Source organism: Solanum lycopersicum, chromosome 3 (genome assembly GCF_036512215.1).
Source record: "Solanum lycopersicum chromosome 3, SLM_r2.1".
In the NCBI taxonomy this organism is placed as follows: domain Eukaryota; kingdom Viridiplantae; phylum Streptophyta; class Magnoliopsida; order Solanales; family Solanaceae; genus Solanum; species Solanum lycopersicum.
Genome location: NC_090802.1, coordinates 50,099,042 through 50,121,980, shown reverse-complemented (window position 1 = coordinate 50,121,980; position 22,939 = coordinate 50,099,042). Strand labels below are relative to the sequence as shown.

The following is a 22,939-nucleotide window of genomic DNA, read 5'->3' as shown; positions in this document are numbered from 1 at the left end:
GCGGCTCAATGCCTTTAAAAATTAGGCATAAGTTTTATTTTAGTAATAAGTCTTTACTAGTACAAATTAATTACTCAAACATATGCATTGTACTTTAGCATAAAAATTTCGATCTAGCTCTAACACATAATTCTCCATTAAGTCGAAATCGAATAAATCATAATTACAGTACTGCACAAATCAAAACTGAACCATATCCACCTAATTTTCAAATTATCGAATCGAAATTTTCAAAAGTCGGTACCATGAACACACATAGGGGAATTGCGGCAAACTGGACAAGAAGCATTTAATCGAAGCCATTCATCTATGCAGTCTGCATGGAAACAGTGTAGGCATTCAGGAATGGTCCTTAAAGTCTCTTTGGGCTGATATTCAGCCAAACAAATTGGGCAAATATTATCATCGGGCTTGGGCAAACGTCTGCTCTCTCCCAATATAGTTTTGGGATAAGATTCTATTGTGGGCCCATCTAGGCCCGTAAATACGATGGGTTGTGGTGTAACCGCAGAGCTGAATTCTAGGACTGGTTGGGCTCTTCTCCTGCAAGACCTTATCCTTCCACTTATGAAACATAGAAGCCCAATTAAGAATAACATTGCTGGTACTCCAGCTCCCACAATTATAGCGTAGCGCGCGCCTCTAGGAAATGCTGCAAAAGAAATTTACATCATTTTTTTTATTGTTATTGTTAGTGAGTTGGTATATCTTAAAATACATCAGCAACTATTAGAGATTATAGTGAAATGACAAGTACTTTTTTAATTTTTAACTGGATGTTTCGCAGGTCAAGTTCTAGATAGAGTCACTTTTGGTAGCTAGGGAGCATTTGGTGGGACTTACTAGCTAATTTAAATTAGTCAAGTCCCAAAAATAGGTACCAAACATTAGATGAAAAACCAAAAGAACTATTATTTGTGAATATAGATAGAAGACTAGTTATAAAGAAGGTAGTAAAAGGGGGAAAATTATTACTTCGGGCTAAGATGTTGACTTTGCCGTGGAAAGAGTAATGAGAGGAAAGTCTTGACCTTCCCTACTGCCGAGAGGTTCTAATCGGCCTAGCTTAACCAACCGTTACAAGCGTGCAGGAAATAGATATGATGGAGACTCAAGTCAAGGCGATGGATTACTATTACTATAAATAGATGCTTTCCCTAAAATAGATTTAACTTTGCATAGTGATGATGATGTGTTTTTTAACATCTCAGTGTATTTTAACCTGTTAAAACAAGTAATTTGTCCACACAAACAAATGATATCATTTTAATAGTAATAACTACTCATGGCAATAGTCACAGTCTCTCAAGTTATGACCTAAATTCTCTCTTTTCATGATAAGTCAAGCTCTTGACATAAGGAGATTCGGTCCAATATGTTCAATTCAATTTCCGTCCTATTTAAGTTATTGCAACTCTAGTAGAATAGCATATCTATAGTATACTTAGTGAAATTACACAAGTAAAATCTAAGAGGATAGAATATATGCAGACTTAGGTTTCCGAATTGCAACTCTAATATCTTTTTATAAAAATGACTATAGTATGAATAATGAGGGGTTTACTTTGATTTCACACTTCTATTTTTTATTTTATTTTTTTTGGTTCAACATATTTGCTTTGTCACTTTACCTACTAAAATAATGCAAGAAAGAGAAAAGTAAGGCAACATTCCACGCATGTCCTTGTAACGTAGAAGAAAGGGTGTATGTGGGGACTATTGACTCACTCAAAGTTTTAATGCTCCAATTCCAAAGTCAAACTTAGAATATTTGAGTGCAAAATAAAAATAAAGAGCGTTCCATAAAACTATTGAGTAACATAGATAAAGTGCAAGGAAATATAAAGATACAAAACCACAAAAACAAAATGCCACTAAAATAATGAAAATGGCTTTAAAAGTCATATGAAGTTATCATTTCTTGCATCTTCTTCTCTTTACTTGTCTTTTATGGTTTTTGATTTAGTAATGTCATTATCAAATTGGTCCATTATTTCAATTTCAAATTTGAAGTATACAATGTGAAGTTCGTTTCATGTCCAAACACAATAGGATTTGACCTCAGCATAGAGAATGAAGGTGTGAACAGCTTTCCGCAACACTCAACGTATTAATTGTCCAGATACAATATTTCAAATCAACTCATATTGAAATAACTTTCTACAAGTGTTTTAAACTAAAACTACATATTTTTTTTTCACATTATAGTAAAATCTGTTCAGATTTTAGAAACAGGATACTAGTTAATTAATTATTTAGCTAAGTACTTTCTAATATTATTATATATGGTTAGCTACTTCCGTGTTTATTTGACTATCAACTTTATGAGATGAACAAAGTCTTCAAGAAGAGAGGCTATGTTGACTTAAACATGTGAAAAGAAGTAGGAATTGCAAGCCTTCCAGAATATTGAATTAAAAATTAAAGATGGGAGACTTCAAATAAAGAACTTTAGGCCTAAAACCTTATTAGATGACATGAAATAATCATTTGAAAATTTTATTTGATCAAATTCAAAAAAGAGAGAAGAGAAACTCTTTCTTCTCAACAGTAGAACAAGGAAAGCCCTCAAATTTCGTATAAGAAGTGCCATGCTATACCAAAAAATTTATGAAAAAACATTTTTAGTTGCAAAAAAATAACACTAGAACTCGTAAAAATATATAAAAAGCGAAATAAATAAATAAACTATTGATTGCAAAACTCATATGGTGACGCAACTATAAATAGTTCAAGTATGCTTAGTATCAACTATCAACTATAATTAGAAAGCATCCAACAAGCCTTTTAACTTGCCTATGAAAAGCTCTAACCAATTTAGAGTTTAAGGAACTCTTTATTGGGTTTGAATATACTCTCCACTTACTTTTACATGTTTATTATATTAAAATAAAAATATTTTCATTTTATTTATTAATTTTCACGTATAAAAAAGAATAAATCATATTATTTTCCTGGTCTAGCCTCTAGTTGTAATTAGTCACCAAAATCATTTATCAAAAACTTAAAATAAACATCAATTCATATGAATATTTTGGTAATATTGTGAAACGTTTCAAATATGGACGAGTAAAAGTAGAGGGAGTAGTTAACAAACTTTCCCACTTCGGAAGAAGTGGTAAAACGGCAATCAGAGATAATATGAGGAAAGTTGATATATAACGAATGTTTAGAGATCTTACCAATTCCACGACTGTTTTCACAAATGATTTCTCGATTAAACGGTGTCCTCTTCAAACTACATCTTCCACCTCTTAACGCACAAATTCTACAATCTGGATTATCCCATGTGAGCAAGATATCACCACTAAGATCTGAGGACACCACCTGTTCGAAGAAAGGCCACTGTACAGGAACCGGTAAAGTTCCAATCGATTTACAATTTGATTTTGACAACAAGTCAAATCCCCTCATAGAAGATGTAGCATAAACAGTATAATTGGAACCACTCAAACAACCTATTGGATTTAGCTTGAGCGTCGTATGATCAAAGGAGCAATTGAACAATGTGAAATCCTGATAATAAACTCCCAAAAAAGGGGAAGAAGAGAGATTTAAGTTGAGGAGAAGCTGAGGAAGGCAATTGTTACGATCGTTAAGCCATAATTCCTGTGTAGAATAATTTATAGCTTCGATTGTGAATTCTCCTGGCGAACCTGGTAATCGAATAATTGTTCGATTTAATGCATCGCAGAATAAGTTGAATCCTGGATAGCCACAATCTAGGGATTGATAATTACGGAGACGAAAAGGGAATCGGATTAATGGTTCATCTTTGCTACATGCAGATGTGAAGCAACCTGTGCTAGCAACTACGACTGTTGTGCTAATTAAATAGCACAAGAGAAAAAACAGAGCAATTGTTTTATGCAATTCCATTTAAGAAGAAAAAACTAAACAGAAACAGAGTATTAGTTTGTACTATAGTATTTTTGTTAAAATGAGTAAATAACCATTATTGTTAATTGGTAGGAATCATGATAAAGGATGTCAATATCACAAGTCAATGGTATTAGAGTTATTTTATAATTATTATTTTTTTATAGTCAAAAAGAAGAGTAGTAATTTACTTTGAACTTACTGAAGATTATGAGAGAGTTATTAATAGTGTTGTTTTGTTTGTAATATGGTTTATAGTAAAGCAGAAAGAGAGTTGAATTCCTACTCTTTACCTAATTATAAATATTAGTACTATGTGTCCGATCAAAGTAAAATAAAGAATGGTAGGTAACTAACGAGTGGCGGTAAAAGCATATGATAAATTGAACTTTTATATGAAAGTGAATTAAAATAATAAGGATGGTAAAGTTAAATGACTTTGGAAAAGAAAAGTGCGTTATTATTTTTTTTGAGTAAATTAATGAAAGAAAATTATCGCATCAATGACGAAAGGAGCAGTAATTTCGTTGTAACAAACAATTTAAGGACCATAGCACAAGCAAGTGCACAACTAACGTTTACAGATTTGGTAATCAGTATAGAGGATTCGTAATCTTACAACTAATACTTTCTAGGATTATGATGTGAAACAAGAAATTGATCACACCATTTTACCAAGTCCAAATTACAAACAGATAATATTGTATTAAATTTTTGATTTTGTAGACATGGAGTTGGTCAATGCCTTAGTAAAATGGTATAATTGAATGTTCCATGACATAAAATGATTCAAGTCACCATCAAAGACTTAAAACATTTACCAAATACCAGAAAACATCAAATCATCTAATCCCAGATTTAATTGAACAATTAATATTCTTGCATCACCCTATAATCATAGAGATAATAATTTGTAAATTGTAATTAACAAGACTATAACCTATATTATTAGAAACTTTGCGTTGTATAATCATGTAACAACTGCTCTTATTCAAGCACCGCGAAAAAAGAAAAAAAAAAGAACTTTGAAAAATAACACCTACATTATTACTACTTCATCTCCAACATATCTGATAGGGAACTCATTACCTGTAAGACGACAGTTCAAATCAAAAGCTGAAAAGAAGATTAGAAATCAGAGCAGCGGCCACCACGCTCCCAGTCACCATAGCGGGTGGGTTCAGGACCTTTAGGGCCTCCAATCTCACCAGTCTTTTTGTTAACATTAGAAGTATCCTCTTCGTCATTGTTGTCCTCAAGTTTAATATTCCCTTCATTTTCGTAATCAACCTTCTCCTTCTCATCCAAAGTATGAGCATCATGCTCTTCATCATGATCCTGGTTGATTTGCTCTCCTTGAGTTGAAGAGCAAATGAGTCGACCAGCTGAGTTCTTTGAAAAACCAACTTTGGATATTGGAAGCTCAATCAACGATTTCAAGAGATGACCCATATTTCTTGCCATTTTCCTATTTGCTTCGCGCAGTCTTGACCAGACTCGTTAGCGAGACAGAAAACCTTCAGAAAGAGTAAAAAATAGTGCCTGATCAGATTGCAGTTAATAGGTGAACTGGCTCCTTACAAGTGCAATTCCATATTTTCTCCTTGACTATCATCAGAGAGTTTATAGTGAAAAAGACTTTCAAGTATAAGTTTCTCATGAAACACAACAATCAACAAGAAGCTGCAACATTTAGTTGGTCAATAAATGATTCTTATCATTTTTCTTGCTTCCATAATTTTATCAGCTCTGAGGAAGGAAGTGAAAATGATGAGATAAATAGCAACAAGAGAAAAAGGCAATCATGACAAACTTGTAGAAACAAAAAAAGGAAGCATCTAAAACTGCCACTAAACCTCATCTGCCACCTAAATAAAACAGTTCAAGTAATTTTTGAAAAGGAAAACTTTGTTTGGAAAGCACATAGAGAAATAACGACAGCAAATAGAAGAACCCTAACAAGACAGTAATTTTATGGAACAACTTAGGGAAACAGAAGCAAAGAAGTGAATTGAAAATAGACAGGGAGAGCACAGTGGAAAGTGATACTGAGAATAGATAGAGACATGAAAAGTTCTCTCTGTCTTAGGTGTGCTATAAAGACTGTTAATTGGAGGAGACTTGCGATTGGAGAAAAAATCTGAAAAATAAACTAGAAAGTTAATAGAGGACAAGTAGCACAAAATTAGCAAATAGATAAAAACTGTATATACTTATGGCAAAGATTTCATTTCTTTTATTAAAACAGAGTGATAAGAGAAGTTTACAGAAGGGAACTCATTGTATTGTATCTAATACTCGCATAGAGAAGGTGCAATTCAAAACCACATGTCAGATTCTTCCATCATCCCCTAAATCATAAAAAGCATTTCTGTTGCCATAATGGCCAACTGTGTGGCATAATGTTGGTTATGTGGAGATAACAAGATCAAAGAGAGATGGAGAAGCTATTTTGGTCAATTCTTCAACTCGAGCCACAAGAATATACAATTTGATCTAAATACATCTGCGCACGATAGAAACTTTAGCTATAATGGTAGAAGTAGGCCTAAAAATATTTTTAAAAGGCAGTTTGGCGCACAGAGAATTCTGCGTTAGCAGAGTCTGGGAAAGAGCCAAACCCCAAGAGGTGTTATGTAGACAGCCTAACCTAATACAAGCTTTAGTGGCTGCCTACATAAAAAAGAATATGAAGATTAGAAAACTATGCAGTCCAAATGGTAAATGCATTAAGATTTGGGAGTGTCTTCGGAAAAGGAGAGTTTACCAAGCTATTTAATGTTTTATTTAAGGTGGTAGGATGCATGACGAATAAAGGAGTATCCTAATTTCAATTTTTAAGTGTTAAAGTGTGTGACCATCTCATGTAAAAGTTTAAGCTATTACAGAGTGCACAATTTTATTATTTAATTATATTCTCAACACGCCCCTTCATGTTCGGGCCTGATCATTTTCATGGGCCAAGAACGTGTATTTTCTTTTAGTTTGGATGGCGGTGAGATTCGATCGCAGGACTTCTGCCTGCTCTGATACCATGCTGAAGCGTGTGACCATCTCATCTAAAAACTTAAGCTGTTAGAGAGTGCACACTTTTATTATTTGATTATATTCCCAACACAGGAGGCCTGATTTATTATCATGGACCAAGCACGTGTAAATTCTTTTTGATTTGGGTGGCTGTGAAATTCAATCTCAAGACCTCTGCCTGCTCTGATATCATGTTAAATTAGGTCTTAAACTTAACTCACACCCTAAAATCTAGCTCCAAGGGAGTAGGATTGCCTGAACCTTATAAGGAGTCCATCCATCTCATTAACGACCAACGTGGGACTTTTGACATTCTTTAACACCCCATCTCTGACCTCACGCCTAGTGCTTAGCATCTTGTGCATGGGCAATTTTTGGGGGCCAAAAAAGATTGTTTTTTATGACAATTATGTCCGAGCTAGCTTTCATGCACCATGACAAATTCCACAAAATACTTGTCCCCTCTTACCAAACAACATGTAGTAGATAACTTTGTTCACCAAGATTAGAACAGATGAGAAGAAATCACCTGGTGTTTTTTTATCTCTGTTGGATTTGAATATAAGACCTCATGGTTCTAAACCAACCATCGGGTCACACCCTTGGATACAAAGAGATATTCCAAGTTGTGAAAACGATCACGGAATTGAATTTATAAAATGAAACTCGAAGAGAAGGCGATAGGGTGTAGACTTAGGGACACTGCAAGAGTGGCTAAGAATCAGTTTGAATTTACAACCAATATATCTCCAACAAAAGTTATATTCTCATCAAGAAGATTGATGAAAATTCATAGCTAGAGGAGACTAGATGTACATATGGTGTTAATCGATCTTGAAAAAACATATGATAGCGTACCAAAATAGCTTTTTTGGTAAGTTGGAGAAAAAACCACTTTTGTTATCATACCCCAACCCTAGGTGAGGCAGACAAGTACCAAACACATGCTTTACAAGTGACCTATGATGAGAAAGTAAACTATCATGCGGATAGATTTACTGATGAGAAGCTTCATATACAACACATATTGACTAGTTGAACCGATACATGTGACAAGTAAAACCATGAATACAGATGATAGCTTTACGATGTCTACAAAACCTCTACTGGAATCCATGACTATACGACTATGAAAATATGCATAGTAAAGACTCGGCTCCTGTTAAATGGATAAATGTCAGAACGGACATGTATGAAGGAGCCATCACTAGGATGAGAGCGATAGTAGGAGATACAAAGGACTTTCCCATAACCATGGATTTTATACTAAGTTCAGCAACTGACCCCATAATTGTTTACCCTAGTAATCAATTTAAAGTGAAGATGGGATTGTTTTACATGGTCGGTAAGGATTCACATAGGCAAACCTTGATTTTGTTTAGGATTAAGGCATAATTGTTGTTGTAAGTCCTTAAAATAATACTCCCTCCGTCCCATTTTATGAGGCAAAATTTGACCAGGCACGGAGTTTAAGAAATAATGAAGACTTTGAAATGTTTATCAAATTGTCCTTCAAAAAAGTAAATTCACTTTTCTCTCTCCTCATAAATGTATTAGAGTACTATGTTTAAAATTAAGTGGGACCAACAAGAGTAAAAGAGGAATTGTACCTTTAAATACTTACCATATAAGGAAATATGACATTCTTATTGAGACTGACCAAAAAGGAAATGGTGCCACATAAAATGGAAGGGGGGGAGTAGTACATCCTAGGTGTATAGCGTCTAGGCTCTTAATAACAGCCATGGGCACTAACAGATGGATCTGAAACAAAAACTTAAGAAAGATTGTTGGTTAGGCTCCATCAGCTGGCACCTAAGCACTATCAGAAGTACATGAATTTACAGAGGTGCTACCAGAAAGAATGTGTTCTCACGGACCCTGGAGTCTGAACCTAAGGTGCTACGACTAGCACCTTGACTCCATCATTTAGAGTCTGCATGTCATCCTAGCACAACTATTTTTCCCTTGAAAAATTACGTCTTCCAAGGTCAAAAGATAGCCATGACAATCTTATTATTTTTCAAATAGATAAGATAGATTATATGAGGAAATAAAGCTGGACCTAGGTTCTTTTCTTTTGTTCATCCTTGGTTAGATAATATTCTCCCCACAAAGACGTTTCTTTGTTTAACCACTTCAGTAAAATCATATTTATACAACTGTGCATTGTCTAAGTAGTGGTCAATAATATTGCTATTCCAATGCCAAACAATTTCGCATGAATGAACATTATTGACCATCTCAAATAATCCTCCACATTAGTTACCGATCTCCTTGAACATTTTTTGAGACCACAAATTCATGGGTAGACCTAATATTCTGATCCATACCCAGTATCTTCTTATTTCTGCAGGCAAACTCGATCTCATGCATGTGACATAGTTATGCCAACTCATACAATATAATTTGGCATTAGAATAGCAAATATGTTTTTCTTAAGCACGAATACAACACAAGATCAACATTTCATGAAACATCTATAAATATTGAATTTAACCAAACTCACAAAGGGAAGTAAATAAATAAATGATAAAAAAGATAGGCTTGAAGAAAGTACAACCCAATTTTGCTACTTCTTGTTGTATCATTTGAAGATAGTGTCATCACTCATTAGATAAATGCAATTTCACGAACTATTGACTCATCACTTTAATTGTACTGAGGCCATATAAAGTAACTCTCCAAAATTTGATGGAAAATGCGAAGGTGATAATAAAACCAAGATTCCATGTCAAAAACTCAGAACTACTGGGCACAAGGACTTACACCATTTGACGCAAGATTCTCCTAATCAAGACCCTCTTTGATTATGAAATGTAAAATATTAGATGAATCATTGTATCAACAACGACAACATAAAAGACACAAGACCAAACCAGTCATATAGTTAGTAATTATGTACCTAAAATCACAAAAAAAAATGTAATTTTTGAGACTACCATATAAAAGAATAATTAGGGGAAACCCAGGAATTAGAAGAAGCAATCTCGTTGTTTTACAACCAATTTGCCACAACCCAAGTTACCAAGTTCAAAAAAGAATCAAGCTTAATTGTATGATTTAATTGATGAAGTAAAAACTAGGGGTTTAGGGAGCAACCTGTGAAATTGATTCTGCTGCGCCTTCGATCTTTCCTCTTTTTGTCAGTTCTTCCCTAAAAAGATTGGCAAATATATATAGGTCAGCTAAATGAAACTTACTCTAAATATATACGGAAATGAAAAAGAAATTTATTAAATTACGTGAAATTGAACAAAAATATATTTTTTATTTGGCCAACAATATCTTTGTTATCAATACTTTAATTATTGATAGTTTTTACTTTGGTCAAAATTACCCCAGCTATTAAAGAATATTTTAGACTCTTTTTCATTTTTTATTTGCGAAAATTAAATCTAACGCTTGCAGACTTCAATTGGTACAACTAGATTATAAGTTCTTAGAGATCCTTAGCATTGGAAATATGGCTAGTTTCTTGAAAGAAAAACAAGTCAATACTGTACTTTGGAGAGAGCTCACAGCAAGGATATCTTGTTGTAAACGGTAAGATTACGGCGGACTTGCTCCGACAACCTCGCCCGAGCCTCCCTCCCTTCATTCAATGCTTGACAGTTTTCTTCATGCGGCGCGCGTGACACGTCTATCTTTGACACTCATTAATCAGCTAAAAGACGACGGTTGCTTGACAGTTTTCTTCATGCGGCGCGGCGTGACACATCTATCTTTGACACTCATTAATCAGCAGCTAAAAGACGATGGTTGCGAAGGAAGCAAGGATGTTTATTGGCCCTATTTTTACAAGTGAAATTTTGAAATTTTGAATCGAATTTGTGAAACTATAGTACTATACTGAATAAGTAATTCTTAAGCAGTGTAACTTGAACGGACTACGCCTAGAAATACTTGAGACATATTAAAAGTGATGAACTTTTTACTTTGTTCGTATAGCTGAATCAATGTCATCTGATACTATGTTAATTTTCAGCATCTACATCTACACTTGAACAAATGGCAACAGTAAGTTGGATGATATACTTCACTTGTCACAACTATAACTTAAGTGAATGCTCAAAGTTTTCAGAAATAATGTATTACTTGCAAAGTACATAAACCAAATGAATCAACAAAATCCCCATATCTTAATTTTGGGCAAACGAACTGTACATATTATTATTTTTTCATCTTAGCTTATGTTGGGAGCTACCCTCCAAGCAAACTGGCACGGACATAATATAGTTATGAACACCCAAGATGCAGCAACCAAAAAACAAAAAAAATACTATTCCCTACCCTCAAACTCTCCCCAAAAAAAGAATCAGAAATTCTCAACTAGTCCCCCCTATCCTATGTTCCAGCTGAGCTGATCTTGATTTACTATTATGTATTTCTTTTCTTGGAAGTTGTTTGAAGGAAGATTACTAAAACCAGCCTCCGCCAAAAGCAAGTGTCTTATGTCACGACTGTTGGCTGCTTTTTGACAGATTCTTGTTGGCTAGCTGCATCAGCAGACGAGTCCTCGTCATCCTTCATGAGAAACTTGTCAACTTGAGAAGCTGCTTGTCGTCCTTCAGAGATGGCCCAAACCACCAAAGACTGTCCCCTACGACAGTCTCCTGCAGCAAACACCCCCTCCACACTAGTTGAGAAGCGTCCATAATCAGCCTTGAAGTTGGACCTGTTGTCCTTTTCTAATCCTAGTTTGTCTGCTATTGTCTGAACAAAAATCAAATACATGGTTTAACCAAGTCAACATTGAATTGAATTTCATCACAGCACCAGGATTCAAACAGGAAATTAAAATGAAGAGTCATTAAATACTAACCGATTCAGGACCAAGGAACCCCATGGCTAGCATAACCAGATCAGCCCCGATAATTTCTTCAGAGCCTTCTACTTCCTTGAATTGGAATCTTCCACTGGCATCTTTCTCCCACTGTACACGTATCACCTCCAGTCCTTTCACATTTCCATTTTCGTCTCCAATGAAACGCTTGGTCAAAACCTCATAGGATCTCGGATCCTTACCAAACTTTACAGCAGCTTCCTGATGCCCATAATCTACACGGAAGATACGAGGCCACTGCCAACAAAGAAATGTGAAGGACAGGTCACATTGATATTCAGGAATTTGATGAAAAAACTTGTCAACAGAAGTTATACGATCACTTTATGATCCTAACTCCAACTATAAAGCCAATTCTAGTAACTTCCACAGGAAGTATAAAAGAGCAGTTTCCTCAAGATCTTAACTGTCAAAAGCCTCATGTTGCCACTGAAACCATCATGCACATGATAGACATAAAGCAAGCATCTAATTGAGTAAAAAGCTCTAGATTAACTAAAACATGATCAAACCTGTGGCCAAGGATTTCCAGGAGCCCTAGTGTTTGGTGGCTGAGGAAGAAGCTCTAGATTCACTACGCTGGTGCAGCCATGGCGAATTGATGTTCCTATGCAGTCTGTCCCAGTGTCACCTCCACCAATAACAACCACCTTCTTTCCCTTGGCTGAAATGTATTTTCCATCCTGCAGATTGCTGTCAAGCAAACTTTTTGTGTTTGCGTGAAGGAATTCCATGGCGAAATGGACTCCGGATAATTCTCGTCCAGGAACAGGAAGGTCCCTACAAAAAGTCAACAAGTATTTAGTGAGCAATTACAAGTCGGAAAAGACACTAACGGCTGAACCAAAGTGAAATGACGACATCCAAGGTACTCACCTCGGCTTTGTGGCTCCAACAGCCAAAATAATTGCATCATGATCTTCACGAAGACTATCCAAGGAGTACGCAGGATCATTTCCAATATTTGCATTGACTACAAATTTCACCCCTTCCTTCTCCATAAGGTCAACCCGCCTCTGGACGACATCAATTTTGTCGGTCTTCATGTTGGGCACACCATACATCATCAGACCACCAATCCTATCAGCACGTTCAAACACGGTGACAGTATGACCCAATCTATTTAACTGATCAGCAGCAGCCAGGCCTGAGGGTCCACTTCCAACAATTGCAACTCTTCTCCTGATAGAGGAAAATTGTGAGCCATCAAAGTTACATATGGTAGAGTCTAAATGTCTAACCATTAAAGCTAATTACTATGAGCATCAATCAGTACAGGCACAACTACTTCTGAAAACCTATGATGCTAGCAGCAAACACATTGTAAGATAACAAACGGGAAAGAGGATAAAATGCATTACAAGCAAATGATGAGTGCATACCCGGTTCTCTCAGAAGGAGGTCGTGGCACCATCCACCCCTCCTCAAAAGCTTTGTCAATAATGGCACATTCAATGCTTTTGATAGAAACGGGATTCTCAATGATACCAAGCACACAAGATCCTTCACATGGTGCAGGGCACACTCGACCAGTGAACTCAGGGAAGTTGTTTGTCTCAAGAAGCCTATCCAGTGCTTCACGCCATCTATTCTGATACACTAACTCATTGAATTCTGGTATTTTGTTTCCAAGAGGACATCCAGAGTTCTCCTGCAAAATATTTTATATAAACATAGTTGACTCAGATTTTGGCCCTTTGCATTTCATTGTGTGTAATAATCACCACATATATCAGCATTAAAATTACCTGATGACAAAAAGGAGTTCCACAGTCCATGCAGCGTGCAGATTGTGTCGTAAGGAGCGGACCGGGTTTTGATTCCTCCATAACCTCTTTCCAGTCCTCCATCCGAACATTTGGATCCCTGTAGGACACACCCTGTCGCTCATAAGCAACAAAACCTCGATGCTTGACTGCCTCAGCAACTTGGATGGGCCTCTTCAATGTCTGCTCCTCTTCAACCTGCAAAGACCAAAACTACTTATATAAAGTTGCAACACATATTGTAAAGCCTCTCACATCTAAATACCCATATGCAACTCCAAAGACCAATAAAATAATTAAAGTAATAATCAGGTTCATTACATGGAAATGCAGGCATCTGAAACAAATATCCATCCAGTCCCAAATTGGAAGTGCAACGATGCTTTAATGATTTTAATAATAATAATAATAATAATAATAATAATAATATATATATCAGCATTTCTAGCTATCAATAGAAAATATAGGATCTCTATGGAATATGATGAAATAATACAAAAGAAATTCCAGGGTAGCTCAATTAGAAACTCCATAGATGAACTAACCTGACTGGATTCATCCTTAGATGCAGCTGCTAACTTCTTCAGCTCTTCAAAGGCATCTTTTTCCTTCAACTCTTCTTCTTCTTGCTCCTCCGCTTCCTTGATGGCACGTTCTTTTGCTGCTTCGTAAGCTTCCTCCTTTTTCATGCTTGCAAGAACCCGTTTATAATCTCTAGGGAAGACCTTAATAAATCTAGGCAAAAGATTATCAAAATCAGCAAGAACTTCTTTCGCCAGTTGGCTGTTTGTGTTACGCTGGTGTTGCTGTATCATCATCTTCAAAGTCATGATATCTTCTTCTTCTTCAACTTTATCGAGATCAACCAGCTCTGGATTGCAATGAGAGTGGAACGTGGAATGCAAGTCAAGTACATAAGCAACACCACCACTCATACCAGCCGCGAAGTTTCTTCCAGTCTTCCCAAGCACAACAACTGTACCACCAGTCATGTACTCACAGCCATGATCACCAACTCCTTCTACAACAGCTTTGGCCCCTGAGTTACGGACACAAAATCTTTCTGCTGCCATCCCATTAAAATATGCCTCCCCACTTGTTGCCCCATAAAGAGCTACATTTCCAATCACAATATTTTCTTTGGGGTCAAACTTGCTTCCTTTTGGGGGATAAACAACAATTTTGCCACCCGATAAACCTTTACCAACATAATCATTGCTGTCTCCTTCAAGCTCTAATGTGATGCCAGGGCAAAGAAAAGCCCCAAGACTCTGTCCTGCACTTCCACTAAGCTTGATATGAATGGTGTCTGTAGGAAGACCTGCGAGGTGATAACGCTTGGTCACTTCATGGCTTAGCATAGTTCCAACAGCCCGGTTTACATTGCAGATTGGAGTTTCAATATACACAGGAAGACTTCTCTCTAAAGCAGCCTTGGAAAGGGCTATTAAATTGTTATCTAAAGCCATGTCCAAACCATGATCCTGTTTCTGTATACAATATTGGGCAGCTTCAGGCCGGATATCAGCAGCAGGTCGAAGCAGTAGGGACAGATCAATATTCTTCAATTTGTCATTGTTCTTGACTAAATCATTGTCCATTTCAAGCATGTCTGAACGGCCAACCATTTCAGTAAGTGTTCTGAAACCAAGTTGAGACATAATTTCTCTCACTTCCTCTGCCAGCATGAAAAAGAAATTTATGACATGTTCTGGTTCTCCAGCAAACTTCTCCCGAAGAATTGGATCTTGAGTGGCAATCCCCACAGGGCAAGTGTTTTTGTGGCATTTTCTCATCATTATGCAGCCAAGTGTTATGAGGGGAGCAGTGCTGAAACCAAACTCCTCTGCACCAAGAAGAGCAGCAATGGCTACATCTCTTCCAGTTTTCAATTGACCATCTGTTTGCAGCACTGTTCGACCACGGAGGTCGTTAGCCACTAAAGTTTGATGCGTCTCTGCAAGACCAAGTTCCCATGGAAGCCCAGCACTCTTGATGCCAGTCCATCTTGAGGCACCAGTCCCTCCATCATGACCGGAGATCAAGACATGATCAGCATGTCCCTTGACAACGCCGCTGGCTATAACCCCAACACCAGCTTCAGAAACCAACTTGACACTAACACGTGCCCCAGGGTTTGCATTCTATAGGCACAATAGGGCAACACCTCAGGATCAATGAACAAAAATGCAGAAAGTATTCATAGTACAGATACAAGAGATTTGAATACCTTAAGATCATGAATCAACTGTGCAAGATCCTCAATTGAGTAGATATCATGATGAGGAGGAGGGCTAATTAGTCCAACTCCAGCTGTGGAGTTCCTAGTGACAGCAATGTCGCCAATGACCTTGTGTCCAGGAAGTTCACCCCCTTCTCCAGGCTTAGCTCCCTGCAAAATACAATAAGAAGTGAATAGGTGTGTTGACACATACACGGAAAACTTCACTGTTAACACTTATCTCACCAAATGCCAAATGCAGGTTTCAGTTAAAGAGGCAAAGACACCAATAGGTGCTTTGCAGATGCAGCATCATCTGTCCATGAACATAAATTCATAAACAAGAGAAACCTCTATTCCAACTGGAATACAGGATCCGATAGGAATGGACCAACATGTAGTACAAACATCACTATGAAGGAAAATAACTGTAAATGAAACATATTGTAGTGCACAAGCATGTAAAGTGTACCTGAGCCATCTTTATCTGTAGCTCGTCAGCATTTGTAAGGTAATAACTTGAGACTCCAAATCTACCACTTGCAACCTGCTTAATTGCACTTCTTTTTGGGTTCTTTGTACCATTGGGAAGAGGTTCCATCCGAGAAGGTTGCTCACCACCCTCGCCTGTTCAAAGTAGGTACAGCATTTATGTTACAGTAAAGAAATTCCACTACCCAAGGGTAAGACACGGTAGCCTCACAAAAGAAAGATCACTGTCAACATTCCATTTAAGAAAAACATACCTGTGTTAGATTTGCCTCCAATCTTGTTCATTGCTATTGCAAGAGTAGCGTGTGCCTCCAAGGAGATTGATCCATAACTCATGGCTCCAGTACAAAAACGTTTTACAATCTCACTTGCCGGTTCAACTTCTTCTAGAGGAACTTTAACCTCTCCCTCTTTGAATTTCAAAAGTCCCCTCAAATTGCATTGTCTATTTAATTCCTGTACACGCTTAGAATATTCTTTGTAGGCAGCTACACTATTAGATTGCGCAGCCTCCTGCAATTTTGCAATGGCAAATGGATCGTTAAGGTGAATCTCACCACCCTTTCTCCAATGATAATCACCAGGATTAGGGAGTGCCACAGCTTCTGCACTTCCTGGAGCCAAGGCCCGTGATGGAAATGCAAGTCCATGCAGATTGAGTGCATCTTTGGCAAGTGCCTCAAAAGTTGCACCCTCCACTCTGCTAGGAGTTCCATTGAAACATCGCTCCATCACTTCTGACGAAAGACCAACAGCCTCAAATATCTGAGCACCCTTGTACGATGCCAATGTTGATATGCCCATTTTTGCAAGAACCTTCATCATGCCATAGTGACTTGCTTTGAAGTATTTCTTGACAAGCTCATCCTTGGAATGAAACTCACCGGTTGACTTGGGTGGGATTTTTCCATCAACCTGTAGTCTCCATATAGCTTCTACGGCTAAATAAGGGCAGATAGCATCAGCACCAAATCCTACCAATGTACAGAAATGGTGCACTTCTCGTGGCTCGGCAGATTCAACAATCAATGCGACTCGAGTTCGCTCAAGCTTTTTAACTAAATGATGATGGACAGCACCAATAGCTAATAAAGAGCTCACAGCAACACGCTTCGGCGAGAAGCCTAGGAAAGTTAAGAAGAAAAATTTTAAATTTAATGCTATGTCGATAAAAGAGATAAAAGCCTATGTCCAGCCCAATGACAGATTTTTAAAAAAGAAAAAAAAACAAGTGTATAAAGAGTAGGCTTTCTGAAAAGAGTGGTACCTCTGTCAGAAAGTACGATTGCTGTATAACCCTCCTGAATTGCATCATGCGCTTCAGAGCAAATCCTGTCTAGGGTCTCCTCTAGACCTTTTGTACCACGGTCTCTGGAGTAGGTAATATCAAGAACCTTACTGCGCCACCCTCTGTAGTTCATCTTCTTTACAGCTTCCATTTCTTCAATGGACAAAAGAGGTCCTTTGAGTGAGAGCCGGTGACACTGTTCTTCCGTGGTTTCAGTAAGATCTCCTTCAGGACCAACCATACATTGCATAGACGTAACAATTTTTTCCCTGATAGGGTCAATAGGAGGGTTTGTGACTTGAGCAAACATCTGCTTGAAATACTCAAATGTAAGTTTCTCTCTATTAGACATCACTGCTAATGGAGCATCATTCCCCATTGAACCAAGAGCCTCAACACCATCTTTTGCCATTGGGAGTAGCAGCATTTCTAAGGCCTCTGTAGTGTAACTGCATAATAGGCCAGTGATTAAACTATTTTCTTCATGTTGTCAAAAAATCTCAACGAAGTTTCTGTCTTAGGCAAAAGATACATACCCGAAGGCCTTTAATGGAGCCAATAAACCGTGAAGTCCCATATTTTCCATACTGTCCTCATCACTTACCGCCTAAAATTTAGAAGACCAGATAGATAAACAAAATGGCACTTAAAGACCAACTAATAATAACAAGTACAATTAACAGCAAAAAGGTTTAATTAATAAGAGATTCAGAGGAACTAAACTAGTATGAGACACAGTACTTACAGGCAAAACTCCTGCAATGGGTGGAGGTACCCTATAGGAATAATTTACTGACTCAACAATGTCTTTCAGCTCTATCTTCTGCTTTTTCAGCCACTGTCCATAAGGTCTTGCAAGAGAGTACTGCTTCTTCAAAGCATCGTCATCTACAACAACATGGTTCTCAAAGTCCACCAGAAGCATCATTCCAGGGTTTAGTCTACCTTTCCTGGATACATCTTCAGGTGGAATATCAACTACTCCAACTTCACTTGCCATAATAACCCTACCACTGTATGTAACATAAAAGCGACCTGGACGCAGACCATTCCGATCTAACGTAGCTCCAAGATAGCGCCCATCAGTAACTGCAAAGCAAAGCATCCCCATTAAGCAAACAGCATGCCGGAAAACCTCATAAAAAATATCAGCTAATTCCTTCAAGTATATTACATGACATAAGAGCAGGTCCATCCCATGGTTCCATGAGGGCTGAAAAATATTCATACAATGCCTTCCGGCTAGGATCCATGTTTTTGTCATTTTGCCAGGCTTCAGGAATCATCATCATTACAGCTTCTGGGAGGCTTCTACCAGCTCTAAGCAGTAGCTCAAGCACACCATCAAAAGCTCCTGATAAATGGAGATCATAATCAGCTATGGGGCAATCAAGACAAATAACAGCTAGTAGGAAAATAGGTTGAGATGTTGACTGTTTCAAGGTGCAGAGAGGTAGTATACGAACCTGAGTCAGATGAACTGGCATCAACAATGGGCAAAAGTTTTTTCATTTCTGTCTTTGAAAGGCCAAGCTCTTTGCATTTAAGAAGACCCTCACGAGCCCTCATCCTGAATAGGCAAAAGTAATCAGTCCAGAACAAACTTTAAAATCAATGCAGATGACAAATTAACAAGAAAGAACAGTAATTTGCCACAGTTAAACAACGGATTTTCTCGAGATTCTTCCTCAGCTTCTGAGGAGTCAAGCTGGCCAATTTATAGTCAATATGCTACTCCAGAACACAAAGGGGACAAGAGAAGATATTTGATGCAAAAGGAAGGAAGACATGCTCGAGTAACGTGGAAAAAAATTTATTAATCAGCAACAACTACAGTCCACTCCTTATCCTCACAATTCATATCTTACAATGTGTCAATGGAGTTCCTTCTCAATTTTCACATGGAATCAAATTATCTAAACTACCTCTGCATTCAGGAAACTAATCCTAAATGAGTTACAGTAAACACTACATATACTACATCTATTAATGCAACTCTGCAGGGAACTTACCAGTTCACATTGCCTCGAAGTGTGTTAATTTCACCATTATGACCCAAGACACGCATAGGCTGAGCACGATCCCAACTAGGAAAGGTATTTGTAGAGAACCTAGAATGCACCTACACCAGAAACACCCAAAATTTTATATTTTGGAAAAATTTGATTTTCTTTAGAAGAAAAAAATAGAGATGCTGAGATATGTCTTCTGAATGCAGCGAGGATTGAGTTCAGGCACTTTGAAGATTGTTGCAGTGACAGAACACATCAGCTTGAGCCCTAGTCTAACCTTGAGCACACACAAATCCCTCCACATGATATAAGTGGAGGTTTTACTATTAAGAACAGATGGCAGAGAGCAAGGCACCAAGTTTCTGAAAACATTATTTACTTCATAATGAGTTTCCTTACCAACTCACCAAAGAGTCCAAACGGGCATCCAAATTCAAATTGTGATCAAGGGAGTGGAAGAACTTAAGAGATCATTCATACTTCAATGCCTCAGAAGTCATTCCTCAACCTTGCCTCTCTTCAGTTTACTGGTTGATCCATTGCTGTTCGTTGTTGAAGTATGGAGTCAGTGTACAAATTAAAAGAGAATGGATTAAATATTTACCAGGGCCATGTAGCTCGTAAACCTTTCATTGCCCAAATCTGCGAAGTAGTATTCCTTCAACTGATTAGGCTTCAACTGACCTTTGTAAACAACAGTCCTGTATTAAGCATATTCAAAATATTAGTCATAGCACTGCAGCAAAGAGCAATGTATTCTGAGTCTCCAGAACAAACCTTGAAGAAAGAGAGCATACATAGAAATCTTTCACGCCACCATGTTGGAGGTTTAAAGCAGCTCGTATAGCTACCATTGCCACCCTCCTCAAAATATACATCTGCAGGGGGGAACAGATTCAGAATGGATATGTGGATAGTACTTGATATAGTAAATAGTATGTACCAATGAATCTAAGAGGTACTTCAGTAACAGACAACTACCTGACGTTCAAAGTCGACCTTTGACCTAGGAGTTGGTGTCAGAAACACTTGCTCAATGATAGGCTCAGTCTGCAATGCAGACTTGCCCAGTCCTGAATTATCTGTAGGGACTGGACGCCATCCAAGAACTGTATGACCAAGTGACTCAGCCACCTGCCCAAGAACAAAGAATCAAAAAAAGATAATCAGAACACATGCAAACATAATTGACCTGAATAAATCTGTTTTTCAGTAAAGCATCGGGTAGAGCAAGAATTCACCTTAGTAAATACAATCTTGCTTTGCTCCCTTCTACTGTCAGAGGTAGGCAGGAAGAACATACCAACTGCATATTGTCCAGGTGGTGGTATCTCAAATCCCGCCTCACTAGTTACCTGATGAAAGTACAGAAGATATAACATTCAGATTTCAGGCCTCACAAATTACAACCTCTCAAATACTCTCAGTGCAAAATTCTGTATTCGTAGTCCATTTCTGATTATCAATTAAAAAAAATACCTAGCAGCACCTTCAAAAAGAACATATAAATGAAAAGAAAAACCTTACTATTATTTTTGACCTATTAATTTCAAATTATACTGATTTTTAAAATAAAATTTCTTTATTATCATTATATAAGAATGGCACCATTTCCTTCTCACCAACCCCACCCACTTTTTATGATTAGCAGACTGTTATGACAATTCTCCTAAAATTGACTGTTAATCCACCTGTTAATCCACCCACGAAGGATCAACCATAAATAGTAAAGAACAAATGAAGCAGCCATCAAATGAACAAGTCATAACAGGATTCAAGAACATCAATTCGACGAAAATAATTCACTAAGCAGTAATTCTGAGCAGTTAAATTAAATTACCTCCTTGTAGAAGTCATGAGGCAAACCAACAAGAATACCGGCTCCATCTCCAGTATTAGTCTCACAACCACACGCGCCTCTATGAGACATCCGCACTAACATCTCAATAGCATCAGCAACCTATTATCACCCAAAACAAAAACAAAAGCAAATTCAGACACTTTCCACAAACCAAAAATCAAAAAACAGTCTTAAAAAGTTTTCTGATTTACCGTTTTCCGGCTACTTTCACCGGAAAGTTCAGCAACAAACCCAACGCCACAAGAGTCCTTATCAAATGATGGATCGTAGAGTCCAAGAGGCTTCTCCGGCACCTGAGACAATGCAGAACGCACCACGACCCTTAGCTTCGGAGCCCGACCCGGCCCGTCAGATTGCCAAAGGTGCAGCCTTTCCGGCCCGGAAGCCCGAAGCTTGGCTCCATAAAACTTTTTCTCGAAACCGGTAGTCCTCTTCACTACCGAGCTCCTCGTCACCCTAGTTCTCCCGAGACCAACACCAACCCTACCCAAAGGCATAGCATTCAATTGATGCCCCACGAGACTCTTAACCGGCGATGACATAACAACGCCATTGTTCTTGGACTGAAGTACAGAACTCGAAGCAATCGACATATTCAAAAACACCCAAGTTCAAATCTTTACCAGTTTTTAAGATAGATTTTTGTATATATATAATATTAAAGTCGAGATCTTTATCGAATATCAACAAAAACAAAACGTTATACAGGAACCAAGATTCTTAAAAACTCAAGAAGGTCTCAGATCCGTTGTTCAAGATGACCAAATCAGTCGATTTTTCAGCAGATCACATGAAAAGATGAACAAACCAAAAGGGTTTACAGAGGCGGCGTAAGGGGGCGGTGGATAAATAGAGAAAAAAAAAAAGGCTGTCCGTTGTCCTTATCCAGACTAACTTTTCAAGAAAACTGAAGGAAATGGTTCTTTCTTTTCACATAAATGGAGATGAAAATGAGGAGAAACGAAACACAGAGAAAAACAGAGAGCTTCACAGAGAGAGAGAGGGAGTGGACACAGGTGGGTAGGTGGCGGAGCTCTGCACTCTTGTTCGTTTTTTCGGCATGGGCGAGGTGGCTTGTGTTATGATTTTATAGATGAGATTACACAGTATAGCTATCGGGGTGTGTAGATTTGGGGGGCTGGGGTGAGTGGGTCCTACCTGCGTGTGTATCTTTTTTAAAGAAAAACGTTTTTATCTTTACAAAATCTATCATCAATTCACAAATGAGGAATATTATGTGTATTTGTTTTTATCTTAAATGATAATAAGATATAATCCATCTTTTGTAGTGCCATTTATAGTAAAGTAAATATATAAAAAAAAATAAACTAAGTCTTATTACTATCCAAATTTATTTTTTTCTTGTAATTTTATAGATCTTCTTCACTTACGCATTTATCCAATTATCTTTCGGGCATCTCAATTACGTTTTTATAATTTTATAGACTTTTTTTTATTTAAATAACATTTAAATATCTTTTATGCACTCTAATTACGTGAAGTCATAAAATTTATCACATAAATTAAAAAGCATAACAATTTACCAA

General features: G+C 37.5%; 2 protein-coding genes across 4 annotated transcripts; both read right to left on the bottom strand.

The window, feature by feature from the left end:
* Positions 1-13: 13 nt before the first annotated feature.
* Positions 14-10,063, bottom strand: LOC101253066 (RING-H2 finger protein ATL22). The gene is made up of 3 exons (XM_004234902.5): positions 10,009-10,063; positions 3,183-5,396; positions 14-652 (listed from the first exon to the last, which is right to left on the bottom strand). The coding sequence occupies exons 2-3, from the start codon at positions 3,877-3,879 to the stop codon at positions 231-233; spliced, it is 1,119 nt and encodes a 372-aa protein (XP_004234950.2). The 5' UTR covers positions 3,880-5,396; positions 10,009-10,063; the 3' UTR covers positions 14-230.
* Positions 10,064-10,983: 920 nt separating this feature from the next.
* LOC101254281 (glutamate synthase 1 [NADH], chloroplastic) lies at positions 10,984-22,610 on the bottom strand. Of its 3 annotated transcripts, XM_004234907.5 has the most exons (22): positions 21,584-22,610; positions 21,372-21,491; positions 20,773-20,886; positions 20,513-20,665; positions 20,309-20,409; positions 20,136-20,232; positions 19,532-19,641; positions 18,986-19,089; positions 18,694-18,873; positions 18,265-18,608; positions 18,056-18,126; positions 17,499-17,968; positions 16,486-17,355; positions 16,212-16,366; positions 15,749-15,910; positions 14,064-15,662; positions 13,501-13,716; positions 13,135-13,403; positions 12,629-12,934; positions 12,265-12,532; positions 11,732-11,989; positions 10,984-11,622 (listed from the first exon to the last, which is right to left on the bottom strand). In XM_004234907.5, the coding sequence occupies exons 1-22, from the start codon at positions 21,983-21,985 to the stop codon at positions 11,359-11,361; spliced, it is 6,633 nt and encodes a 2,210-aa protein (XP_004234955.2). In that variant the 5' UTR covers positions 21,986-22,610; the 3' UTR covers positions 10,984-11,358. The 3 variants fall into 3 exon arrangements, with proteins under 3 accessions (XP_004234955.2, XP_010318009.2, XP_010318008.2); XM_010319707.4 differs by lacking the exons at positions 20,136-20,232; positions 20,309-20,409; positions 20,513-20,665; ... (1 more) ...; positions 21,372-21,491; positions 21,584-22,610 and adding an exon at positions 19,939-20,073; XM_010319706.4 differs by lacking the exons at positions 20,136-20,232; positions 20,309-20,409; positions 20,513-20,665; ... (1 more) ...; positions 21,372-21,491; positions 21,584-22,610 and adding an exon at positions 19,931-20,070.
* Positions 22,611-22,939: the final 329 nt, after the last annotated feature.

Bases quoted from the DNA above. Each gene is read 5' to 3' on its own strand.
- LOC101253066 (XM_004234902.5), bottom strand. From the start codon at position 3,879: ATGGAATTGCATAAAACAATTGCTCTGTTTTTTCTCTTGTGCTATTTA. The intron at 653-3,182 runs GTAAGATCTCTA...TTTCTTTTGCAG, and splicing joins TGAAAACAGTCGTGGAATTG to CATTTCCTAGAGGCGCGCGC.
- LOC101254281 (XM_004234907.5), bottom strand. From the start codon at position 21,985: ATGTCGATTGCTTCGAGTTCTGTACTTCAGTCCAAGAACAATGGCGTT. The intron at 19,090-19,531 runs GTAAGTTCCCTG...TTGCCTATTCAG, and splicing joins CTTCGAGGCAATGTGAACTG to GATGAGGGCTCGTGAGGGTC. The intron at 11,623-11,731 runs GTTAGTATTTAA...ATTTTTGTTCAG, and splicing joins GGTTCCTTGGTCCTGAATCG to ACAATAGCAGACAAACTAGG.